This window comes from Schistocerca nitens, chromosome 11, assembly GCF_023898315.1.
Source record: "Schistocerca nitens isolate TAMUIC-IGC-003100 chromosome 11, iqSchNite1.1, whole genome shotgun sequence".
Lineage (NCBI taxonomy): Eukaryota > Metazoa > Arthropoda > Insecta > Orthoptera > Acrididae > Schistocerca > Schistocerca nitens.
The window spans coordinates 116037600-116058863 of record NC_064624.1 but is presented as its reverse complement, the minus strand read 5'-3'; the positions used below and the strand labels follow the sequence as shown (position 1 = coordinate 116058863).

General features: G+C 45.2%; 1 protein-coding gene across 1 annotated transcript in view; it reads right to left on the bottom strand.

Moving 5' to 3' along the window:
* Nucleotides 1-21264, bottom strand: part of LOC126213468 (alpha-mannosidase 2) — an 834426-nt gene that overhangs the window by 254951 nt on the left and 558211 nt on the right. Inside the window, exons 4-5 of the mRNA XM_049941248.1 lie at nucleotides 19376-19509; nucleotides 337-623 (exon numbers count right to left, since the gene is read on the bottom strand). Of these exons, the coding sequence (XP_049797205.1) occupies nucleotides 337-623; nucleotides 19376-19509 (421 nt within the window). The remainder of the gene's footprint in view (nucleotides 1-336; nucleotides 624-19375; nucleotides 19510-21264) is intronic.

Here is a 21264-nt window from a genome sequence, read left to right as displayed (position 1 = left end):
TGTGGTGGCAGGTGTCAAGCAGAGGGGTCAAAACTGTGCTCGTACTCCCCTTCGCCCACTACTGGCGTCCACCACTGTGGTGGCAGGTGTCATGCAGAGGGGTCAAAACTGTGCTCGTACTCCCCTTGGCCCACTACTGGCGTCCACCACTGTGGTGGCAGGTGTCACACAGAGGGGTCAAATCTGTGCTCGTACTCCCCTTGGCCCACTACTGGCGTCCACCACTGTGGTGGCAGGTGTCACGCAGAGGGGTCAAAACTGTGCTCGTACTCCCCTTGGCCCACTAATGGCGTCCAACACGGTGGTGGCCCCGGCAGTGAGGCGAGATGCGGTTACCTGCGGGTGCGGGCCGCAGGAGTGCTTGATGGAGTAGATGTCGAAGGGCTGGTTGTGCACGAGCAGGTCGGCGCTGCCGTCGCGGTCCCAGTTCTGGCGCCAGAGGAAGTCGCCCATCTGGCGCTCGGCCAGCCACTGCTTCCAGGCGTAGTGGATGCGCTGGATGACGGCGCCGCCCAGCCCGGCCGCCTTCAGCAGGTAGGGGACGGTCGAGCCGTGCCCGAACGGGTCCACCGACCAGCCGGAGCGCGGCTCCACGCCTAGGTTGTTCTTCAGCCACTGGTGCCCTGCACACACACACGGGGTCTCCACTCACACACTGGGCACGCCTGCTGACAAGATGGGGCAGAGAGTCCGTCCGGGTAGCACGCTGAACTTGGGATGCACCCAGCAACACAAACCTGGGACTTGCCTTGAACAGGGGTGACAATGTAAGACGTGTATATTTCTACTGTCAAACCACAATTTATGAAAGATGTTTATATATCTCCTGCTTACATGGCAGACGCTCTATCCATCTGAGCCACCGAGGACACAGATGAATAGCGCGACTGCAGGGACTTATCCCTTGCATGCTTCCCATGAGACTCACATTCCCAACTGTCCACAATTCTACATATGTATTGTACCTTATAGACATTTTCCCACACAGATCCCGGATTCGAGTCCCGGTCGGGGCACACATTTTGAGCTGTCCACATTGAGGTATAACAACAACACTTGTCGGCAGCTGAGGTTTTCAGTTACTCATCACTTATTCAACGGAAAAGTTGCACAGTCGTCAACAGTAACTGTTCTTTCGAGAACAAGTTACTGTCTTCGTATATATAGTTAAAGGTTACGCAGCCATTGACCTTCGTCTGTGTGAATGCGCACAGGTTGCCCAAACTCTTACGGGAATCGCCAAAGCGTGCGCGAGTAATGAGTGAGTGGGCAAATGTCTATAAGGTACAATACATATGTAGAATTGTGGACAGTTGGGAATGTGAGTCCCACGGGAAGCGTGCACGGGATAAGTCCCTGCAGTCGCGATATTCATCTGTGTCCTCGGTGGCTCAGATGGATATTAATTAATTTTCTCATTAGCCACTATTTGTCAACATAGGGACTTTGTAGACACTATTTATGCGATAGTACCACAAAATGTATGTCAGCAAAGGTGGTAAGCCTGACATTCGATTTAACAAAAAAAAAAAAAGAGAGTCGGTTGGCCTCTGTAATAAAAAATTGAGTTGAGGGATTAAAAAAAATGTCAAAAAATATAAGAAGAGAAAAAAAAGCAAAGGGAAAAAAAAAGATGGATAGTGCATCTGCCATGTAAGCAGGAGATCCCGGGTTCGAGTCCCGGTCGGGGCACACATTTTCAGCTGTCCACATCGAGGTATAACAACAACACTTGTCGGCAGCTGAGGTTTTCAGTTAGTCATCACTTATGTATATTTCTATTGTCTGTTGCCAAACCACAATTTATGAAAGATAATTATATTTTATTAATAGGATTAAGTAGTAATAATTAATATTTGTCATGTTGGAAATAATTGTGGTAGCAGGGAATGTCTGCACCAAAGTATTATGTAAGACGTGTAAATTTCTATTGTATATTGTCAAACGACAATTTATGGAAGATGTTTATATTTTATTAATAGAATTAAGTAGGAATAATTAATATTTGTCATGTTGGAAATACTTGTGGTAGCAGGGAATGTCTGCACCAAAGTATTATGTAAGATGTGTATATTTCTATTGTCTATTGTCAAACCATAATTTATAAAAGATGTTTATATTTTATTAATAGGATTAAGTAGGAATAATTAATATTTGTCATGTTGGAAATAATTGTGGTAGCAGGGAATGACTGCACCAGAGTACTGTTCATATAATTTTAAAAAGGGCGGGAGAAACCGCGTACGGATACATTTTAAGAAAAGAGCGGGAAAGACCGCGCATTGATACATTTTGTAATGGTAGCAGGGACTGTCTGCACCAGAAAGCATTGTTGGCTGGAGAGACCGCACTTTAGCGTTCGTAGGAAGTCAGTAGTAAGTGAGATGTGAAGCGAGTCGGTAGCAGGTCTGAAGCGAGAGGTTGAGAGGAGCGGTGTGCCTGCCAGCCACCAGCTGTGACTTACAAGAGATTATAAACGGATGTACAGAGACATCAGCTAACTATTATCATGAGAGGAACTAATATTATTGAATTAATTCTTTGCGAAACTCAAGACTACTGAAGGTATGTTTGCGCATTGCTAGTTGTAAGATTATTGTAAAAAGTAAGTCCCATTTGAACGTTTGTAACATCATTTCATTCAGAATATAATTAACTTTTGCCAGCAATATTGCATTTGTAATTATAATCCATCCCAAAAACTATCAACGTAAAACTTTGGAAAATTTTATTGTTGTGGAGAAAAAGTTTAGCTATGAATTACGTAACTTCAGTCAAATTAATTAAAGAATAACGTCATCTTTGCTATTAAAGAATAACGTCAGCTTTGGTAATAAATACAGCCACTTATTACGAAAGTCCACCAGCAGCTAATAGAGTACAGTACACCAGAGTAAGTATATTCATGTCGCAGTTCGATGTAGCAGTCAGATGGTGATCCAGTAACAGTAAAAAAGGTAAGGAACAGTTTTGGGCTATTGCAGGTAACGACGGAGGGCGACGACGACGACACATTCTATGTTTCGTCGAAATAATCAGAAAATCACTTTTAATAAGCAGCAAATAAATTTTTATGCGAAGATTGAGAAAGAGAATTTATTTCAGAGGGAAGATTTCATTTGTTATTATTAAGCAAGAGATAGAAATCCGAAGGGAAGGTTTCATAGGTTATTGTAGAAGGGAAGGTTGCGTAACAAAAGAAATATGGAGGAGACGGGAAGGTTTCAACAACTTACCTCTTCCTCCATAATAACCTGACGGAAGAAAAAAATCAGACCACCAAGAGGGAGTTACGCGATAGAAACGAAAGTTGGTAGGCATCTTTCTACAATCACATTTCGCGCCAGTCGCGTAAGAGGCGCTAGCAACACTACGAGGATGCAAATCACGTTTGCTTTAACACGCTGTAACGGTCGTTCGCTTTTGGTTGCCTTTCAGATGGTTCAAATGGCTCTGACTACTATGGGGCTTAACATCTGAGGTCATCAGTCCCCTTGAACTTAGAACTACTTTAACCTAACTAACCTAACGACATCACACACATCCATGCCCTAGGCAGAATTCGAACCTGGGACCGTAGCAGTCGCGCGATTGGCGAGCAATCTGTACTCGGGTCCGGTTTTTCGTGCGATCAGCCACATAACGCTACAGTTGGCTAAATGAGATGTTTTGCAGAATCACGAAAGTTACAAGTGTGTGAGAATTCTGTTATGAATAAAAACTCTGTACTCCAGAGGAGGGAGACAAGGGGCCCCTGTTGGCGCCTTCCGTCCTTCAGTCACCTATGCTACTAATTTTCAGTTTTTCATAAGAACCATATACCAAGGACAATGAACGGTGAACGAGTAAAAATGAACGGTTCCCCAAAAAGGAGCGATCGCCAGTGAACTAGTTCCCAAGGATGAACGAGTTTGCCCATCTCTACTACGTACGGGGTAAGGAACAAGCGGTAGGTTCCCACGCTGGGTAGCATTGGGATGAGGTGCCAATGCAGAATTAGCTCGTGACGTCAGCAATGACATATGTATGAAAACTACGTTGTACAAAGTAATTGTTATTCATAAATACCTTCTAACAAAAGTAGCCTTTTGCCACTCACACATTAGGAAGACTTTACGGGTCTAAATATTACCTTTCAGTAATTTTACAATGCTCGGAACGTTGATCTTAATAGATAAATGAATGACTTCGGCATAAACAAAGATGTGCACTTTTATACAGCCCGTCCGGTTGGCCGAGCGGTCTAACGCACGGCTTTCCGGGCGGGAAGGAGCGCCTGGTCCCCGGCACGAATCCGCCCGGCGGATTTGTGTCGAGGTCCGGTGAAGCGGCCGGTCTGTGGATGGTTTTTAGGCGGTTTTCTATCTGCTTCGGCGAATGCGGGCTGGTTCCCCTTATTCCGCCACAGCTACACTATGTCGGCGATTGCTGCACGGACAAGTTCTCCACGTACACGTACACCACCATTACTCTACCACGCAAACACAGGGGTTACACTCGTCTGGTGTGAGACGTTCCCTGGGGGGTCCACCTGGGGTTGAACCGCACAATAACCCTGGGTTCGGTGTGGGGCGGCGGAGGGGTGAAGTGGACTGCGGTAGTCGTCGTGGGGTTGTGGACCACTGCGGCTGCGGCGTTTCTAGGTTCCCGGTTAACATACAATACAATACACTCTTATACGAATTACACCGATTTAACTCTCAAGTTACAGGCTGGACGTCGTAATCGGCAGTGTAGATAGGATGCCTTCTGCTCTAATCATGTGGTAGACCATACCCTCATACAGTTAATAGTTAGCTTATAAGCAGCGTGAACAAGTTCGTTTTATGATGTCTCTTACATAAACGCGGCAGAATGGCATCCTGTGTAAAAACTTACTTGCACAAACGTAAAACACAGACAGTAGTATTCCACTTTCAGCGTTGGACAACGCCGCTACGACTCTGCAAGGAGAAATAAAACCTACGAGACCATCTGCACACAGCAGGTAGGATGAAACCCTACGCTATGGCTCACTAAGGCAGTTCAAGGACGGACTGGCTTAATTATCGCACAACTCGGCTGGGAAGTCGTGGCCAGTTATACTGTACGCCCCTCACATCACCATCTACGGACTCACCAACTAAACTGAGACATCTCTGGAGGTTTAGTGCGAGTGGGGAGTTCTAGCACAATGAAGGCCTCACTACCACTTGTGTGGCTTACAAGCAGCTCCTGGTCACACTTTGGAACTGACGAGTGATTCCTTGCACTGCTCTGCCAGGCACTTACACTACTGGCCATTAAAAGTGCTGCACCAAGAAGAAATACATATGATAAACGGGTATTCTTTGGGCAATTATATTATACTGGAACTGACATGTGATTACATATTCAGGGAATTTGGGCGCATAGATCCTGAGAAATCAGTACGCAGAACAACATATGACGGCCTTGATACGCCTGGGCATTGAATCAAAAAGAGCTCGGATGGCGTGTACAGGTACAGCTTCAACACGATACCACAGTTCATCAAGAGTAGCGACTGGCGTATTGTGACGAGCCACTTGCTCGGCCACCATTGACCAGACGCTTTCAATTGGTGAAAGATCTGAATAATGTGATGCACAGGGCAGCATTCGAGCATTTTCTGTATCCAGAAAGGTCCGAGAAGGACGTGCAACATGCGGTCGTGCATTATCCTGCTGAAATGTTGGGTTTCGCAGGGATCGAATGAAGGGTAGAGCCACGGGTCGTAACACATCTGAAATGTAACGCCCACTGTTCAAAGTGCCGTCAATGCGAACATGGGGTGACCGAGACGTGTAAACGATGGCACCCCATACCGTCACGCCGGGTGATATGCCAGTATGGCGATGACGAATGCACGCTTTCAATGTGCGTTCACCGCGATGTCGCCAAACACGGATGCGACCATTATTATGCTGTAAACAGAACCTGGATTCATCAGAAAAAATGACGTTTTGCCATTCGTGCACCCAGGTTCGTCGTCGAGTACACCATCGCAGGCGCTCCTGTCTGTGATGCAGCGTCAAGGGTAGCCGCAGCCACGGTCTCCGAGCTGCTAGTCCGTACTGCTTCAAACGTCGTCGAACTGTTTGTGCAGATGGTTGTTGTCTTGCAAACGTCTCCATCTGTTGACTCAAGGATCGAGACGTGGCTGTACGATCCGTTACAACCATGAGGATAAGATGCCTGTTATCTCGACTGCTAGTGAAACGAGGCCGTTGGGATCCAGCACGGCGTTCCGTATTACCCTCCCGAACCCACCGATTCCATATTCTGCCAACACTCATTGGATCTCGACCAACGCGAGCAACAATGTCGCGATACGATAAACCGCAATCGCGACAGAATCCGACCTCTATCAAAGTCGGAAACGTGATGGTTCACATTTTTCCTCCTTACACGAGGCGTCACAACAACGTTTCACCAGGCAACGCCGGTCAACTGCTGTTTGTGTATGAGAAATCGGTTGGAATCTTTCCTCATGTGAGCACTTTGTAGGTGTCGCCAACGGCGGCAACCTTGTGTGAATGCTCTGAAATGCTAATCATTTGCTTACTACAGTATCTTCTTCCTGTCCGCTAAATTTCGCGTCTGTAGCACGTCATTTTCGTGGTGTAGCAATTTTAATGGCCAGTAGTGTACTTAATGCTCTGGCTGATGCCTGTCATGACACGTAACTAGGGGGAGGGTCGGAAACTTCGAGATCTGTAAGTCCCGAAGTTTGCCACATTTCATGCCCTTGGTTGGCGACTGCCATGTGTCAGAAAAAAAAGCAGCGCTACAGGAGCACCTAACCAACGTGTCAAGAATATCTGCAGAAACGTATCACACAAACCAGGGGTGAGAGGTGTCCTGGGAATTGGTAACGGATTTTGGCTATCTGTTCTGCAGCCTTGTTTATGTCGTGGAGAAAGATTGGTACTGCCCGCCTTGGGTTGCGGACCCCCACATTTCTGGTGCTCCATAACGACGCGCACAACGAAATGACGGTGGCGACTACAGGGACTCTTTAGCACTCTTTCCCAAAGGTCCACATCCACCTGCATTGGAGGACGACGCCGATAACAGCGTCAAACCAATGGAAGCAAAATTACATTATGTAGAGATTGCGAGGATAGCAGCGTTTCTTATAACGCACGGCACTGTGAACCATCTGTTTAGGAGAATCGCAGACAGTCGTGACTACTAGAAACGTACAAAAATTTTGCAATGAGTAACAAGTCTGAGATAGACTGCCAGTGGACAAGTGCACCTTGCTCCATCCGCCTTACATAGACGACAGTGTCAGCATGTGAGAACAGCAAATGATTCTCGTATAATAAGTACCGTCTCCCACACAATTTACAGTAGTTTGTAGCGTACAGACGTGTATAAAGTTACAAATTGCCTGCGCAGTCTTAAGAAGAAAAAAACAAAACCTCAAGCACCCGGAGACGAAGGGGGGACAAAGGAAATAAAACATTACGGAGTTGAGAAGGTATGGGATGTTATTTCAGTGACTACAAAACCGAGTTAAATTTAGAAAGAATTTTTACAATATCAGCCCAGTTTATCAGTATGTACACAACTGGCCATTAAAATTGCTACACCAAGAAGTAATGCAGATGGTAAACGGGTATTCATTGGACAAATATATTATACTAGAACTGACAAGTGATTACATTTTCACGCAATTTGGGCGCATAGATCCTCAGAAATCAGTACCCAGAACAACCACCTCTAGCCATAATAACAGCCTCGATACGCCTGGGCATTGAGTGAAACAGAGCTTGGATGGCGTGTACAGGTACAGCTGCCCATGCAGCTTCAACACGATACCACAGTTCGTCAAGAGTAGTTGGTTCAAATGGCTCTGAGCACTATACGACTTAACTTCTGAGGTCATCAGTCGCCTAGAACTTAGAACTAATTAAACCTAACTAACCTAAGGACATCACACACATCCATGCCCGAGGCAGGATTCGAACCTGCAACCGTAGCGGTCGCTCGGTTCCAGACTGTAGCGCCTAGAACCGCACGGCCACTCCGGCCGGCATTAAGAGTAGTGACTGGCGTATTGTGACGAGCCAGTTGCTCGGCCACCATTGACCAGACGTTTTCAATTGCTGACCAGGGCAGCAGTCGAACATTTTCTGTATCCAGAAAGGCCCGTACAGGACCTGCAACATGCGGTCCTGCATTATCCTACTGAAATGTAGGGTTTCGCAGGGATCGAATGAAGGGTAGACCACGGGTCGTAACACACCTCAAATGTAACGTCCACTGTTCAAAGTGCCGTCAATGCGAACAAGAGGTGACAGAGGCGTGTAAACAATGGCACGCCGGGTGATACGCCAGAATGGCGATGACGAATACACGCTTCCAATGTGCTTTCACCGCGATGTCGCCAAAGACGGCTGCGACCATGACGATGCTGTAAACAGAACCTGGATTCATTCATGTCTGGAGCTCGATAATGATCCGCACAACGAAAAGACGGTGCCGACTACAGGGACTCTTTAGCACTCTCTCCCAAAGGTCCACATCCACCTGCATTGGAGGACGACACCGATAACAGCGTCAAACCAATGGAAGGAAAATTACATTATGTAAAGATTGCGAGGATAGCAGCGTTTCGTATAACGCACGGCACTTTAACCCATCTGTTTAGGAGAATCACAGACAGTCGTGAATACTAGAAACGTACATAAATTTTCCGATGAGTAACAAGTCTGAGATCAACGGCCAAGCATTGGGCAAATGCTCCTTGCTCCATCCGCCTTACAGAGACGACAGTGTCAGCATGTGAGAACAGCAAATGATTCTCGTATACTAAGTACCGTCTCCCAAACAATTTACAGTAGTTTGTAGCGTACAGACGTGTATGCAGTTACAAATTACCTGCGAAGCCCTTAGAAGGAAAAAAAAAAAAAAAAAGAACTTCAAGCACCTGGAGACGAAGGGGGGACAAAGGAAATAAAACATTACAGAGTTGAGAAGGTATGTTATGCAGTGACTACAAAACCGAGTTAAATATAGAAAGAAATTTTACAGTATCAGCCCACCTATCAGTATGTACTTGCATCCGCTCTGGCCTCTGTGCAAGCACTGACTCAACTGGAAAAGGGTCTTTATAAAACCACTGTATCCTCTCCCAAAGCACGCTGCCTTCATCTCTTGTAAATGGCCCTTGATATAACTGGTACTGGTACAGAGACGGAGCTAGCTGGCGTCCGAGCTGCTTCCACACACTTCCTACCGGGGACTTGCTGCCCTCTGGGACATCTCAACATCATGCATACGGTTCATAGACTCAAGTGCCATGTGAGGACGAGCATCGTAAAAAAAAAAAAAAAAAAAAAAAAAAAAAAGCGCCACTCTACTGTCGCAAAAGAATTTAAACGTGAGCATATACACTACAGGCCATTAAAATTTCTATACCACGAAGATGACGTGCTACAGACGCGAAATTTAACTGACAGGAAGAAGATGCTGTGATATGCAAATGATTAGCTTTTCAGAGCATTCACACAAGGTTGGCGCCGGTGGCGACACCTACAACGCGCTGACATGAGGAAAGTTTCCAACCGATTTCTCATATATTAAAAAACTACAAACCCGCATGGACTGCGAAAAAAGCACCTAGTGTTAACCTAGGTTTCGGCGTAGATAGCTACACCGTCTTCAGAACAATAAAACCCACAAGTGCCTAAGAAGACCTTTGTCAATGATTAAAAGAACACCGTAGCTATACACTTATAAACGAAAAAAAGGAAAACACAAACAGTACATTTGTACAAAGTCTAAACCGTTACTTAAGTTAATGGTGTAACCTCCACCTCACACCGGCCTATGTTCGATGGGCCATGACCCGCTTTTTTCGCAATCGAGGCGGGTTTCTAGTTTTTTAATATATTAACCAACGATTGCTGACGGGCTGCGATGTTGAAGGTTCTTCGATTTCTCATACACAAACAGCAGTTGACCGCCGTTGCCCGGTGAAACGTTGTTGTGATACCTCGTGTAAGGAGGAGAAATGCGTACCATCAGTTTCGGATTGTAGCCTATCACGATTGCGGTTTATCGTATCGCGACATTGCTGCTCGCGTTGGTCGAGATCCGATGACTGTTAGCAGAATATGGAATCGGTGGGTTCAGGAGGGTAATACGGAACGCCGTGCTGGATCCCAACGGCCTCGTATCACTAGCAGTCGAGATGACAGGCATCTTATCCGCACGGCTGTAACGGATCGTGCAGCCACGTCTCGATCCTGAGTCGACAAATTGGAGACATGGGCGCCTGCGATGGTGTACTCGACGACGAACCTGGGTGCACGAATGGCAAAACGTCATTTTTTCGGGCGAATCTAGGTTCTGTTTGCAGCATCGTGATGGTCGCATCCGTGTTTGGCGACATCGCGGTGAATGCACATTGGAAGCGTGTATTCGTCATCGCCATACTGGCGTATCACCCGGCGTGACTGCATGTTGCGTTTTGCTGGTTCTGTACGGGCCATTCTGGATACAGAAAATGTTCGACTGCTGCCCTGGCCAGCACATTCTCCAGATCTCTCACCAATTGAAAACGTCTGGTCAATGGTGGCGGAGCAACTGGCTCGTCAATATGCCAGTCATTACTCTTGATGAACTGTGGTATCTTGTTGAAGCTGCATGGGCAGCTGTACCCGTACACGCCATCCAAGCTCTGTTTGACTCAATGACCAGGTGTATGAAGGCCGTCATTACGGCCAGAGGTGGTTGTTCTCGGTACTGATTTCTCAGGATCTATGCACCCAAATTGTGTGAAAATGTAATCACATGGCAGTTCTAGTATATTTGTCCAATGAATACCCGTTTATTACCTGCATTTCTTCTTGGAGTAGCAATTTTAATGGCCAGTAGTGTATGATTCCCGTGACATACCTATGTAGCTATGACGCGAGATGCTACAGAATAATGCAGGGTGTTCATTACTTCTTCTTAGATGGAAGGTGCAGTGGTCAAGGGTAGAGAATGAGCTCACTTCACAGCACGTAGAACCTCGCCTTGTGGTGGTCAAAAGCGGTCATCTGGAAACTTGTGGACCAGAATAGTTGCCCCTGTGTTCCCGTACAGTCCAACAGGTGGTCACTGGCACATCTCAAGCCTCACAAATCTGGATATTGCACAACTCAACTAACTGGCCAGATGGAGACCCCACAACAAAGCACCTTTGAAACTCTCTTGAGATGCTGATAATGCTGTTTCACACGCTTACGTGGCCTGTCTAAAAAGTATCTGACCTTTGGTCAGAAAAAAATATTTCGCATACCTGATGGGGTTGGGATCCTAATACCCTTCAAAGTATGCCCCTTGTGCTTGCACAAACTTAGCCCACCGATCCTTCCACTGCTGGAAACACCTCTGGAAGTGTTCTTTTGGAATGGTGTTCAGCTCCGTCTTCGAGTCCCGGATTATCTCTTCTGTACTCTCAAAACAGGATCCTTTTAGTGGCGTCTTCGATTTTGGAAACAACCAGAAGACGCAAGGAGCCATGTCTGGAGAGTAGTGAGGTTGGCAAACAGCTGTAATTCCATGTTTGACCAAGAAATTTTGGATCAAGTGGAATGAATGTGCGGGGGCGCATCTCTTGATGCAGTTGCCAGTTTTCCGATGCCCAGATGTCTGGTCTTTTACGCCAAACTGCATCACGCAGTCGTCAGTCCTTCGTCACTTTTTGGCCTTCCGGTGCGTGTTCGTGATGCACAATTCTACGGACATCAAAGAAGGCAGCCAGCATAACCTTGATTTTGCTTCACACCTGCCACACTTTCTTCAGCCTTGGAGACTCTGGATGCTTCCACTGCGACTACTGTCTTTTTGTTTCTGGGTCGTACCTGTACACCCGTGACTCATCTCCAGTTATCACGGTGTTCCGAAACCCAGGATCAGTGTTGGTTGTGTCCAGAAGGTCCTGTGCACGTCAAAATAGAGGTCTTTTTGTTCTGGCGACAACATCTTGGGCACTAATTTCGCAGCAACTCGGTGCATGTGCAAATCATCATGCAAAACTGCATGTGCAGAATCTTCACTCACTCCAACCTCTTGGGCAATCTCACGCACGGTCAAAACCAAATTTTGCGCCCTGGAGTCAGAGCGGTTTGGGGTCTGCCAGAATGCTGGTCACTCTCCGCTGATGTGCGACATTTATGAATCGATTGAACCACTCCTTAATTTGTGTTACACCCACCGCACCTTCTCCAAACACCTGCTGAATCTTACGAATTGTTTCGCTTTGAGAATCACCAAGCTTTTGACAAAATTTGATGCAGTATCTTTGCAAGCACGTTCAGTCATCTTGACAGAATCTGTAGTCCGACGAACACAGTGTGTAACGCCTCACTCAGCGACCTACAGGCAGCTAGCTACTGACGCGCTGGAAGGCGGGGACAAAATTCACGCATGCGCATAAAGCTCTCTTCCTTTACTGTGTACAGTGGCGCCGCGCTGTCGTCTCTATTTTTCGCGGGAAAATCAAAGTTCGGATACATTGTAGACAGACCTCGTATGCAGCATCTGCACGTCCTTCACACTGGTAACTTATTATACTGTCCACGGCCTTTATACACTGTACCAGGCATGATAACAACAGTAAAGACGATCAACACTTATGCTGTGTGCTAGCTGTTCTACCAGTAACAGCGAACTGCAACTCTAATCATTTACATACAAGCCGATGGTATGTTCATGTACGAAATTACACTCTAAGATAAAAAGAAAAAAGGAAACGACCCACTACGAAGAAATTATTATGCGAATGGTAAAGAAATCGATAAATTGTTGGATGTGAGGTCCGCCAGTTATGCAAAACACCGGTTTTCTCGGTACCCAAACATGTTTCGGCACCGCTGTGCCATCATTAGTGGGTTTTCATTTTTATTTATTCTGCAATGTGGACATTTTTGTTAAATGATTATAAAATTGTGTTCATCTTAAGTTATGCAAAACACCGGTTTTTCTCGGTACCCAAACATGTTTCGCCACCGCTGTGCCATCATTAGTGGGTTTTCATTTTTATTTATTCTGCAATGTGGATATTTTTGTTAAATGATTATAAAATTGTGTTCATCTTAAGTTATGCAAAACACCGGTTTTCTCAGTACCGAAACATGTTTCGGCACCACTGTGCCATCATTAGTGGGTTTTCATTTTTATTTATTCTGCAATGTGGACATTTTTGTTAAATGATTATAAAATTGTGTTAATCTTAAGTTATGCAAAACACCGGTTTTCTCGGTACCCAAACATGTTTTGGCACCGCTGTGCCATCATTAGTGGGTTTTCATTTTTATTTATTCTGCAATGTGGGCATTTTTGTTAACTGATTATAAAATTGTGTTCATCTTAAGTTATGCAAAACACCGGTTTTCTCGGTACCCAAACATGTTTCGGCACCGCTGTGCCATCATTAGTGGGTTTTCATTTTTATTTATTCTGCAATGTGGACATTTTTGTTAAATGATTATAAAATTGTGTTAATCTTAAGTTATGCAAAACACCGGTTTTCTCGGTACCCAAACATGTTTCGGCACCACTGTGCCATCATCAGTGGGTTTTCGTTTTTATTTATTCTGCAATGTGAACATTTTTGTTAAATGATTATAAAATTATGTGCATCTTTAGTTCAAACAACAGATCGTTTCTTTTTGTAAATACCTTTACATTTGGTGTGCATTAATTTTCTGGATCACTGGTGTGTTAATTACTGCAGGTAACTTGTCATCTGCAACCAAGCGATGTTGATGAGAAAGTTTTTTACTGAGAGTTAACCTGTCTTCTAGAATGTAATTTAGTTTTTCGCGATGTTTTCGCGCCTATGTACGTTTTTACTTACGTTTTCGTGTGGCAAGTACTTCCATTCTCCGCATAAAGCTGAGGTGTCGTGATGCACACGTAACTATAACAAGTATTTTTCACAAATAGCGTAGTAAAACACTTTTCACTTCACTTCAGTGTGATTGTGGTTTGTTCTGTGTCGCAACACAGTCAGCGTTCATTTGTTCACCAGAGAGTTCGGCGCCAAATTTAAATTTTGTTTGCATTTTATCTTCGTGTGTGAGTGTCTGTGTGTGTGTGTGTGTGTGTGTGTGTGTGTGTGTGTGTGTGTGTGCGCGCTTCTTAGGTGTGTGTGTAGGTTTTTATATGGTATTCATTTTGTGTGTAAATGGTGCGTCTTTGCGGATTTTACTTTATCTATTTTTCTTGTGTGTGTGTGTGTGTGTGTGTGTGTGTGTGTGTGTGCGCGCGTCTGTGTGTGTGTTTTCTGTGTGTTTCTTAGCTGTGTGTGTTCTCTTTTATATGTTATTCCTATTTGTCTGCAAATGGTGCGTCTTTGCAGATATTTATTTTTCGTGTGTGTGTGTACATGCATGAGTCTGAGTGCTTGGGTGTAGACTTTATCTGTTTGTGCTGTTTTTATTTGAAAAAAAAAAAATGTTCAAATGTGTGTGAAATCTTATAAGACGTAACTGCCAAGGTCATCAGTCCCTAAGCTTACACACTACTTAACCTAAATTATCCTAAGGACAAACACACACACCCATGCCCGAGGGAGGACTCGAAGCTCCGCCGGGACCAGCCGCACAGTCCATGACTGCAGCGCCTTAAACCGCTAGGCTAATCCCGTGCGGCTGTTTTTATTTGTAAAGTTCCTTTAATGTGTTAAGTAGTGTGCCCTTTCAGAGTGTAGTGTATTCGTTTGAGACCTGTTTTCCTTCCGCTATTGCCTTCAACTTTTCCTCAATGGTCAGTTTGCTGTACAAGCTGTGGCTGAATTTTAGTTTCTTAAGACTGTTTCTGTTATGGTTGGGTGGTGGTGGTTGTGCTATGGGAGCTGTTGCTTTTTAAAGCTCTGAGATGTTCCGAGTATCTTGTTTTGAAGTTTCTGCATGTTTGTCCTACGTATACTGACTGGCAAGTGTTGCATGTGAGTTCATATATTCCTGACCTGTTAAATTTATCCGTGGGTGTTTCTTGTGTTCTGATCTTTTTCTGTGTTGTGTTCTCCGTTCTGTGTCCTATTTGGAGTCTCTGTTTCTTTAATATGTTGCCTATTCTGTGAACAATCTTGTTATCGTAGGTGAACTACGTTATTTGTGAAAAATACTTGTTATAGTTACGTGTGCATCACAACACCTCACCATTATGCAGAGAATGGAAGTACGTGCCACACGAAAACGTAAGTAAAAACGAATATAGGCGCGAAAACATCGCGAAAAACTGAATAACATTCTAGAAGATAGGATAACTCCCAGGAAAAAAAAAAAATCTTATCAACATCGTTTGGTTGCAGATGACAAGTTACCTGTAATAATTAACACACAAGTGATCCAGAAACTTTATGCACACCAGATGTAAAGGTATTCACAAAAGGAAACGATCTGTTGTTTGAACTAAAAATGCACATAATTTTATAATCACTTAACAAAACTGTTCACATTGCAGAATAAATAAAAACGAAAATCCACTGATGATGTCACAGTGGTGCCGAAACATGTTTGGGTACTGAGAAAAACCGTGTTTTGCGTAACTGGCGGACCTCACATCCAACAATTTTAACTGCAAACACGGCCAATACAAGGAGCTGCAAATCAAAATGATGGGTAAATCGATAAATGTTAAATACGTTTCAGAAAAATTGGATGATGCATTCAACAGACAGAGCTTCACAAATTGAGTAAATCAATAATGCCTATGGATCACCTCTCGTCGTTACACAAGCAGCTATTGGGCTTGGCACTGATTGATGAGAATTTTTTGCTGTCCTCCTGAGGGATAACTTGCCAAATTCTGTCAAATTGGGACGTTAGATCGTCAAAATCCCGAAATGGTTTAAGGGCCCTGCCAACAATGCTACATCTACATCTACATTTATACTCCGCAAGCCACCCAACGGTGTGTGGCGGAGGGCACTTTACGTGCCACTGTCATTACCTCCCTTTCCTGTTCCAGTCGCGTACGGTTCGCGGGAAGAACGACTGTCTGAAAGCCTCCGTGCGCGCTCGAATCTCTCTAATTTTACACTCGTGATCTCCTCGGGAGGTGTAAGTAGGGGGAAGCAATATATTCGATACCTCGTCCAGAAACGCACCCTCTCGAAACCTGGACAGCAAGCTACACCGCGATGCAGAGCGCCTCTCTTGCAGAGTCTGCCACTCGAGTTTGCTAAACATCTCCGTAACGCTATCACGCTTACCAAATAACCCTGTGACGAAACGCGCCGCTCTTCTTTGGACCTTCTCTGTCTCCTCCGTCAACCCGACCTGGTACGGATCCCACACTGATGAGCAATACTCAAGTATAGGTCGAACGAGTGTTTCGTAAGCCACCTGCTTTGTTGATGGACTACATTTTCTAAGGACTCTCCCAATGAATCTCATCCTGGTACCCGCCTTACCAACAATTAATTTTGTACGATCATTCCACTTCAAATGGTTCCGCACGCATACTCCCAGATATTTTACAGAAGTAACTGCTACCAGTGTTTGTTCCGCTATCATATAATCGTACAATAAAGGATCCTTCTTTCTATGTATTCGCAATATATTACATTTGTCTATGTTAAGGGTCAGTTGCCACTCCCTGCACCAAGCGCCTATCCGCTGCAGATCTTCCTGCATTTCGCTACAATTTTCTAATGCTGCAACTTCTCTGTATACTACAGCATCATCCGCGAAAAGCCGCACGGAACTTCCGACACTATCTACTAGGTCATTTATATATATTGTGAAAAGCAATGGTCCCATAACACTCCCCTGTGGCACGCCAGAGGTTACCTTAACGTCTGTAGACGTCTCTCCATTGATAACAACATGCTGTGTTCTGTTTGCTAAAAACTATTCAATCCAGCCACACAGCTGGTCTGATATTCCGTAGGATCTTACTTTGTTTATCAGGCCTAACGCCTCCAAACGTTCTCAATTGTTGCCCGCGAAAGGCATAAGTTCCGAATTCGAGTCTCGGTCTGCCAGGAAGTTTCAAAGGGGTCCTACTATGAAAAGAAACGGAATGCCAGATCATCACTCCTGGATGATGAGACTAACGCCAGGCAACAGTTAGGTTGGTATCCCACTGCTGTTGTCGACGTCGTCAGACACGTCCTCTGATCATCGAGGCTCAGTTGGAAGCAGGACTCATCACTGAAGACAATTCTACTCCAAACAATGAGATTCCACGCCAAGACGGGTCTGGGGACGCCCTTGACGGCAGAGGGATACCATCATCTCTGTCACTCGCTATATCACCCTACAACTGTGAATGATAGTTTGGGTGCCTTTTCATTTCATAGTAGGTCCCCTTTGGCTGTCATGCGAAACACCATTACAGCAATGTGGTACATCGACGATATTCTGTGTCCAGTATTATTGCCCTTCATGGCAAGCCATCCTGGAATTATACACTACTGGCCATTAAAATTGCTACACCAAGAAGAAATGCAGATGATAAACGGGTATTCATTGGACAAGTATATTATACTAGAACTGACATGTGATAACATTTTCACGCAATTTGGGTGCATAGATCCTGAGAAATCAGTACCCAGAACAACCACCTCTGGCCGTAATAACGGCCTTGAGACGCCTGGGCATTGAGTCAATCAGAGCTTGGATGGCGTGTACGGGTACAGCTGCCCATGCAGCTTCAACACGATACCACAGTTCACCAAGAGTAGTGACTGGTGTATTGTGACGAGCCAGTTGATTGGCCACCATTGACCAGACATTTTCAATTGCTGAGAGATCTGGAGAATGTGCTGGCCAGGGCAGTAGTCGAACATTTTCAGTATCCAGAAAGGCTCGTACAGGACCTGCAACATGCGGTCGTGCATTATCCTGCTGAAACGTAGGGTTTCGCAGGGATCGAATGAAGGGTAGAGCCACGGGTCGTAACACATCTGAAATGTAACGTCCAGTGTTCAAAGTGGCGTCAGTGCGAACAAGAGGTGACCGAGACGTGTAACCAATGGCACCCCATACCATCACGACTGGTGATACGCCAGTATGGCGATGACGAATACACGCTTCCATTGTGCGTTCACCGCGATGTCGCCAAACACGGATGCGACCATCACGATGCTGTAAACAGAACCTGGATTCATCCGAAAAAATGACGTTTTGCCATTCGTGCACCGAGGTTCACCGTCGAGTACACCATCGCAGGCGCTCCTGTCTGTCTTGCAGCGTCAAGGGTAACAGCAGCCATGGTCTCCGAGCTGACAGGTCATGCTGCTGCAAACGTCATCGAACTGTTCGCGCAGATGGTTGTTGTCTTGCAAACGTCCCCATCTGTTGACTCAGGGATCGAGACGTGGTTGCACGATCCGTTACAGCCATGCGGATAAGATGCCTGTCATCTCGACTGCTAGTGATACGAGGCCGTTGGGATCCAGCACGGCGTTCCGTATTACCCTCCTGAACCCACCGATTCCATATTCTGCTAACAGTCATTGGATCTCGACTAACACGAGCAGCAATGTCGCGATACGATAAACTGCAATCGCGATAGGCTACAATCCAAAAGTCGGAAACGTGATGGTACGCATTTCTCCTCCTCACACGACGCATCACAACAACGTTTCACCAGGCAACGACGGTCCACTGCTGTTTGTGTGTGAGAAATCGGTTGGAAACTTTACTCGTGTCAGCACGTTGTAGGTGTCGCCACCGGCGCCAACCTTGTGTGAATGCTCTGGAAAGCTAATCATTTGCATATCACAGCATCTTCTTCCTGTCGATTAAATTTCGCGTCAGTAGCACGTCATCTTCGTGGTGTAGCAATTTTAATGGCGAGTAGTGTATTTCAACAAGATAATGCCCGGCCCCAGACGGCGAGAGATTCTATGCTTGTCCTCGTGGTTGGCAAACCATTCTTTGGCCAGCAAGGTCTCCGGATTTCTTCCCAATTGAGAGAGTGTGGAGCATTACATGCAGGTCCCTCCAACCAACTGAGGATTTTGACGAGCTAAGGCACCAGTTGGACAGAATTGGGCTCTATATTCCTCAGGAGGACATTCGACAACTCTATCAATGCCTAGCCAAATAACCACTTGCTTAATGGCCAGAGGTGGATCGAGTCGTTATTGACTTGCTCAATTCGTGAATCTCTTTCTCTTGAGTATATCACCAAATTTTGTGAAACTGTAATGAATTGTCTGTACATGTAGCCCACATCTACCGATTTCCATCCTATCATCATAATTCCTTCGTGGTGTGCTGCTCCTACACTGACATCCGATCATGTATTCTGGCTCGTTGAAATTTTTGTCTGAGAGTCCAGATGTAGCTGTAAACTGAGTAAAGCATGGTTGGCCCCCTGGGGAGCCGCCCCAGTGGCGAGCTGGTATACGCACCCTCGATGAGCTGGTCCAGCATGGCGTACAGGTGGGAGGTGGCCTCGTCGGTCATCACCCAGCCCGCCGTCGTCATCTCCAGCCGGCCCTCCTCCAGCAGCCGGCGCACCACTCGCCGCTTCGTCGGGTGAGCCCTGCACACCAAAAACACCCCAACTACTTACTCCACTCCCGCCATCCAACGCGTACAGAGTATTCACTCGTTTCACCAACTTCACAGACTATACGTTCTTCATCGCCTGTAGAATATTCAGAGAAAAAGACAGTTTGTGCCGGACTGGGACTCGAACCCCAATTTCCCATTGGTTGCGAGTGGTCGCCTGAACCACTTCGGCTACCCAAGCATGCCTCCAGAAGCTGCAGAGGAGACGCCAGTACAAATGGAGATTTTGGTCACTCCTGGAAGCGTGCTCGGATATCTGAAGTGGTTAGGGCCACTGCTCGCAACAAGCGGGATATCCGGGTTCGAATTCCGGTGTGGCACTAATTGTCTTTTTTTTTTTTTTTTTTTTTTTTTGAGATATTCTACAGCTGATGCGGAAGTATGATTGTAATTTGCGAGTTTGAAAGGCAAACCTACGTTTCTAGCATTTGTAGACTCAGAGAAAGCTTTTGACAATGTTGACTGGAGTACTCTCTTTCAAATTCTGAAGATGGCAGGGGTAAAATACAGGGAGTGAAAGGCTATTTACAATTTGTACAGAAAGCAGATGGCAGTTATAAGAGTCGAGGGACATGAAAGGGAAGCAGTGGTTGGGAAGGGAGTGAGACAGGGTTGTACCCTATCCCCAAATGTTGTTCAATCTACATATTGAGCAAGCAGTAAAGGAAGCGAAAGAAAAGTTCGGAGTAGGTATTGAAATCCATGGAGAAGAAATAAAAACGTTGAGGTTCGCCGATGACATTATAATTCTGTCTGAGACACCTGAAGACCTGGAAGAGCAGTTGAACGGAATGGATGGTGTCTTGAAAGGAGGATATAAGATGAACATCAACAAAAGCAAAACGAGGATAATGGAATGTAGCCGAATTAAGTCGGGTGATGTTGCGGGAATTAGATTAGGAAATGAGACACTTAAAGTAGTAAAGCAGTTTTGCTAGTTGGGGAGCAAAATAACTGATGATGGTCGAAGTAGAGAGGATATTAAATGTAGACTGGCAATGGCAAGGAAAGCGTTTCTGAAGAAGAGAAATTTGTTAACATCGAATATAGATTTAAGTGTCAGGAAGTCATTTCTGAAAGTATTTGTATGGAGCGTAGCCATGTATGGAAGTGAACATGGACGGTAAATAGTTTGGACAAGAAGAGAATAGAAGCTTTCGAAATGTTGTGCTACAGAAGAATGCTGAACATTAGATGGGTAGATCACATAACTAATGAGGAGGTACTGAATAGGATTGGGGAGAAGAGGAGTTTGTGGCACAACTTGACCAGAAGAAGGGATCGGTTGGTAGGACATGTTCTGAGGCATCAAGGGATCACCAATTTAGTATTGGAGGGCAGCGTGGAGGGTAAAAATCGTAGGGGGAGACCAAGAGATGAATACACTAAGCATATTCAGAAGGATGTAGGTGCTGGGAGATGAAGAGGCTTGCAGAGGATAGAGTAGCATGGAGAGCTGCATCAAACCAGTCTCTGGACTGAAGACCACCACAGCAACAACAACCCTTTATTTGGCAAATGGTGAAAATAAAAACAAAAAAATTTTTTCAGTGCTTATATTTATTTATTATGCTTAAAGAAATACAATTCAGTCAATTTTAGAAATTTTTGACAAAAATTATGAAATGTTGCTTATAAACACATTTATGCATTCCTGCTGTGTAATGGAAAAAAAATGTTCAAATGTGTGTGAAATCTTTTGGGACTCAACTGCTAAGGTCATTAG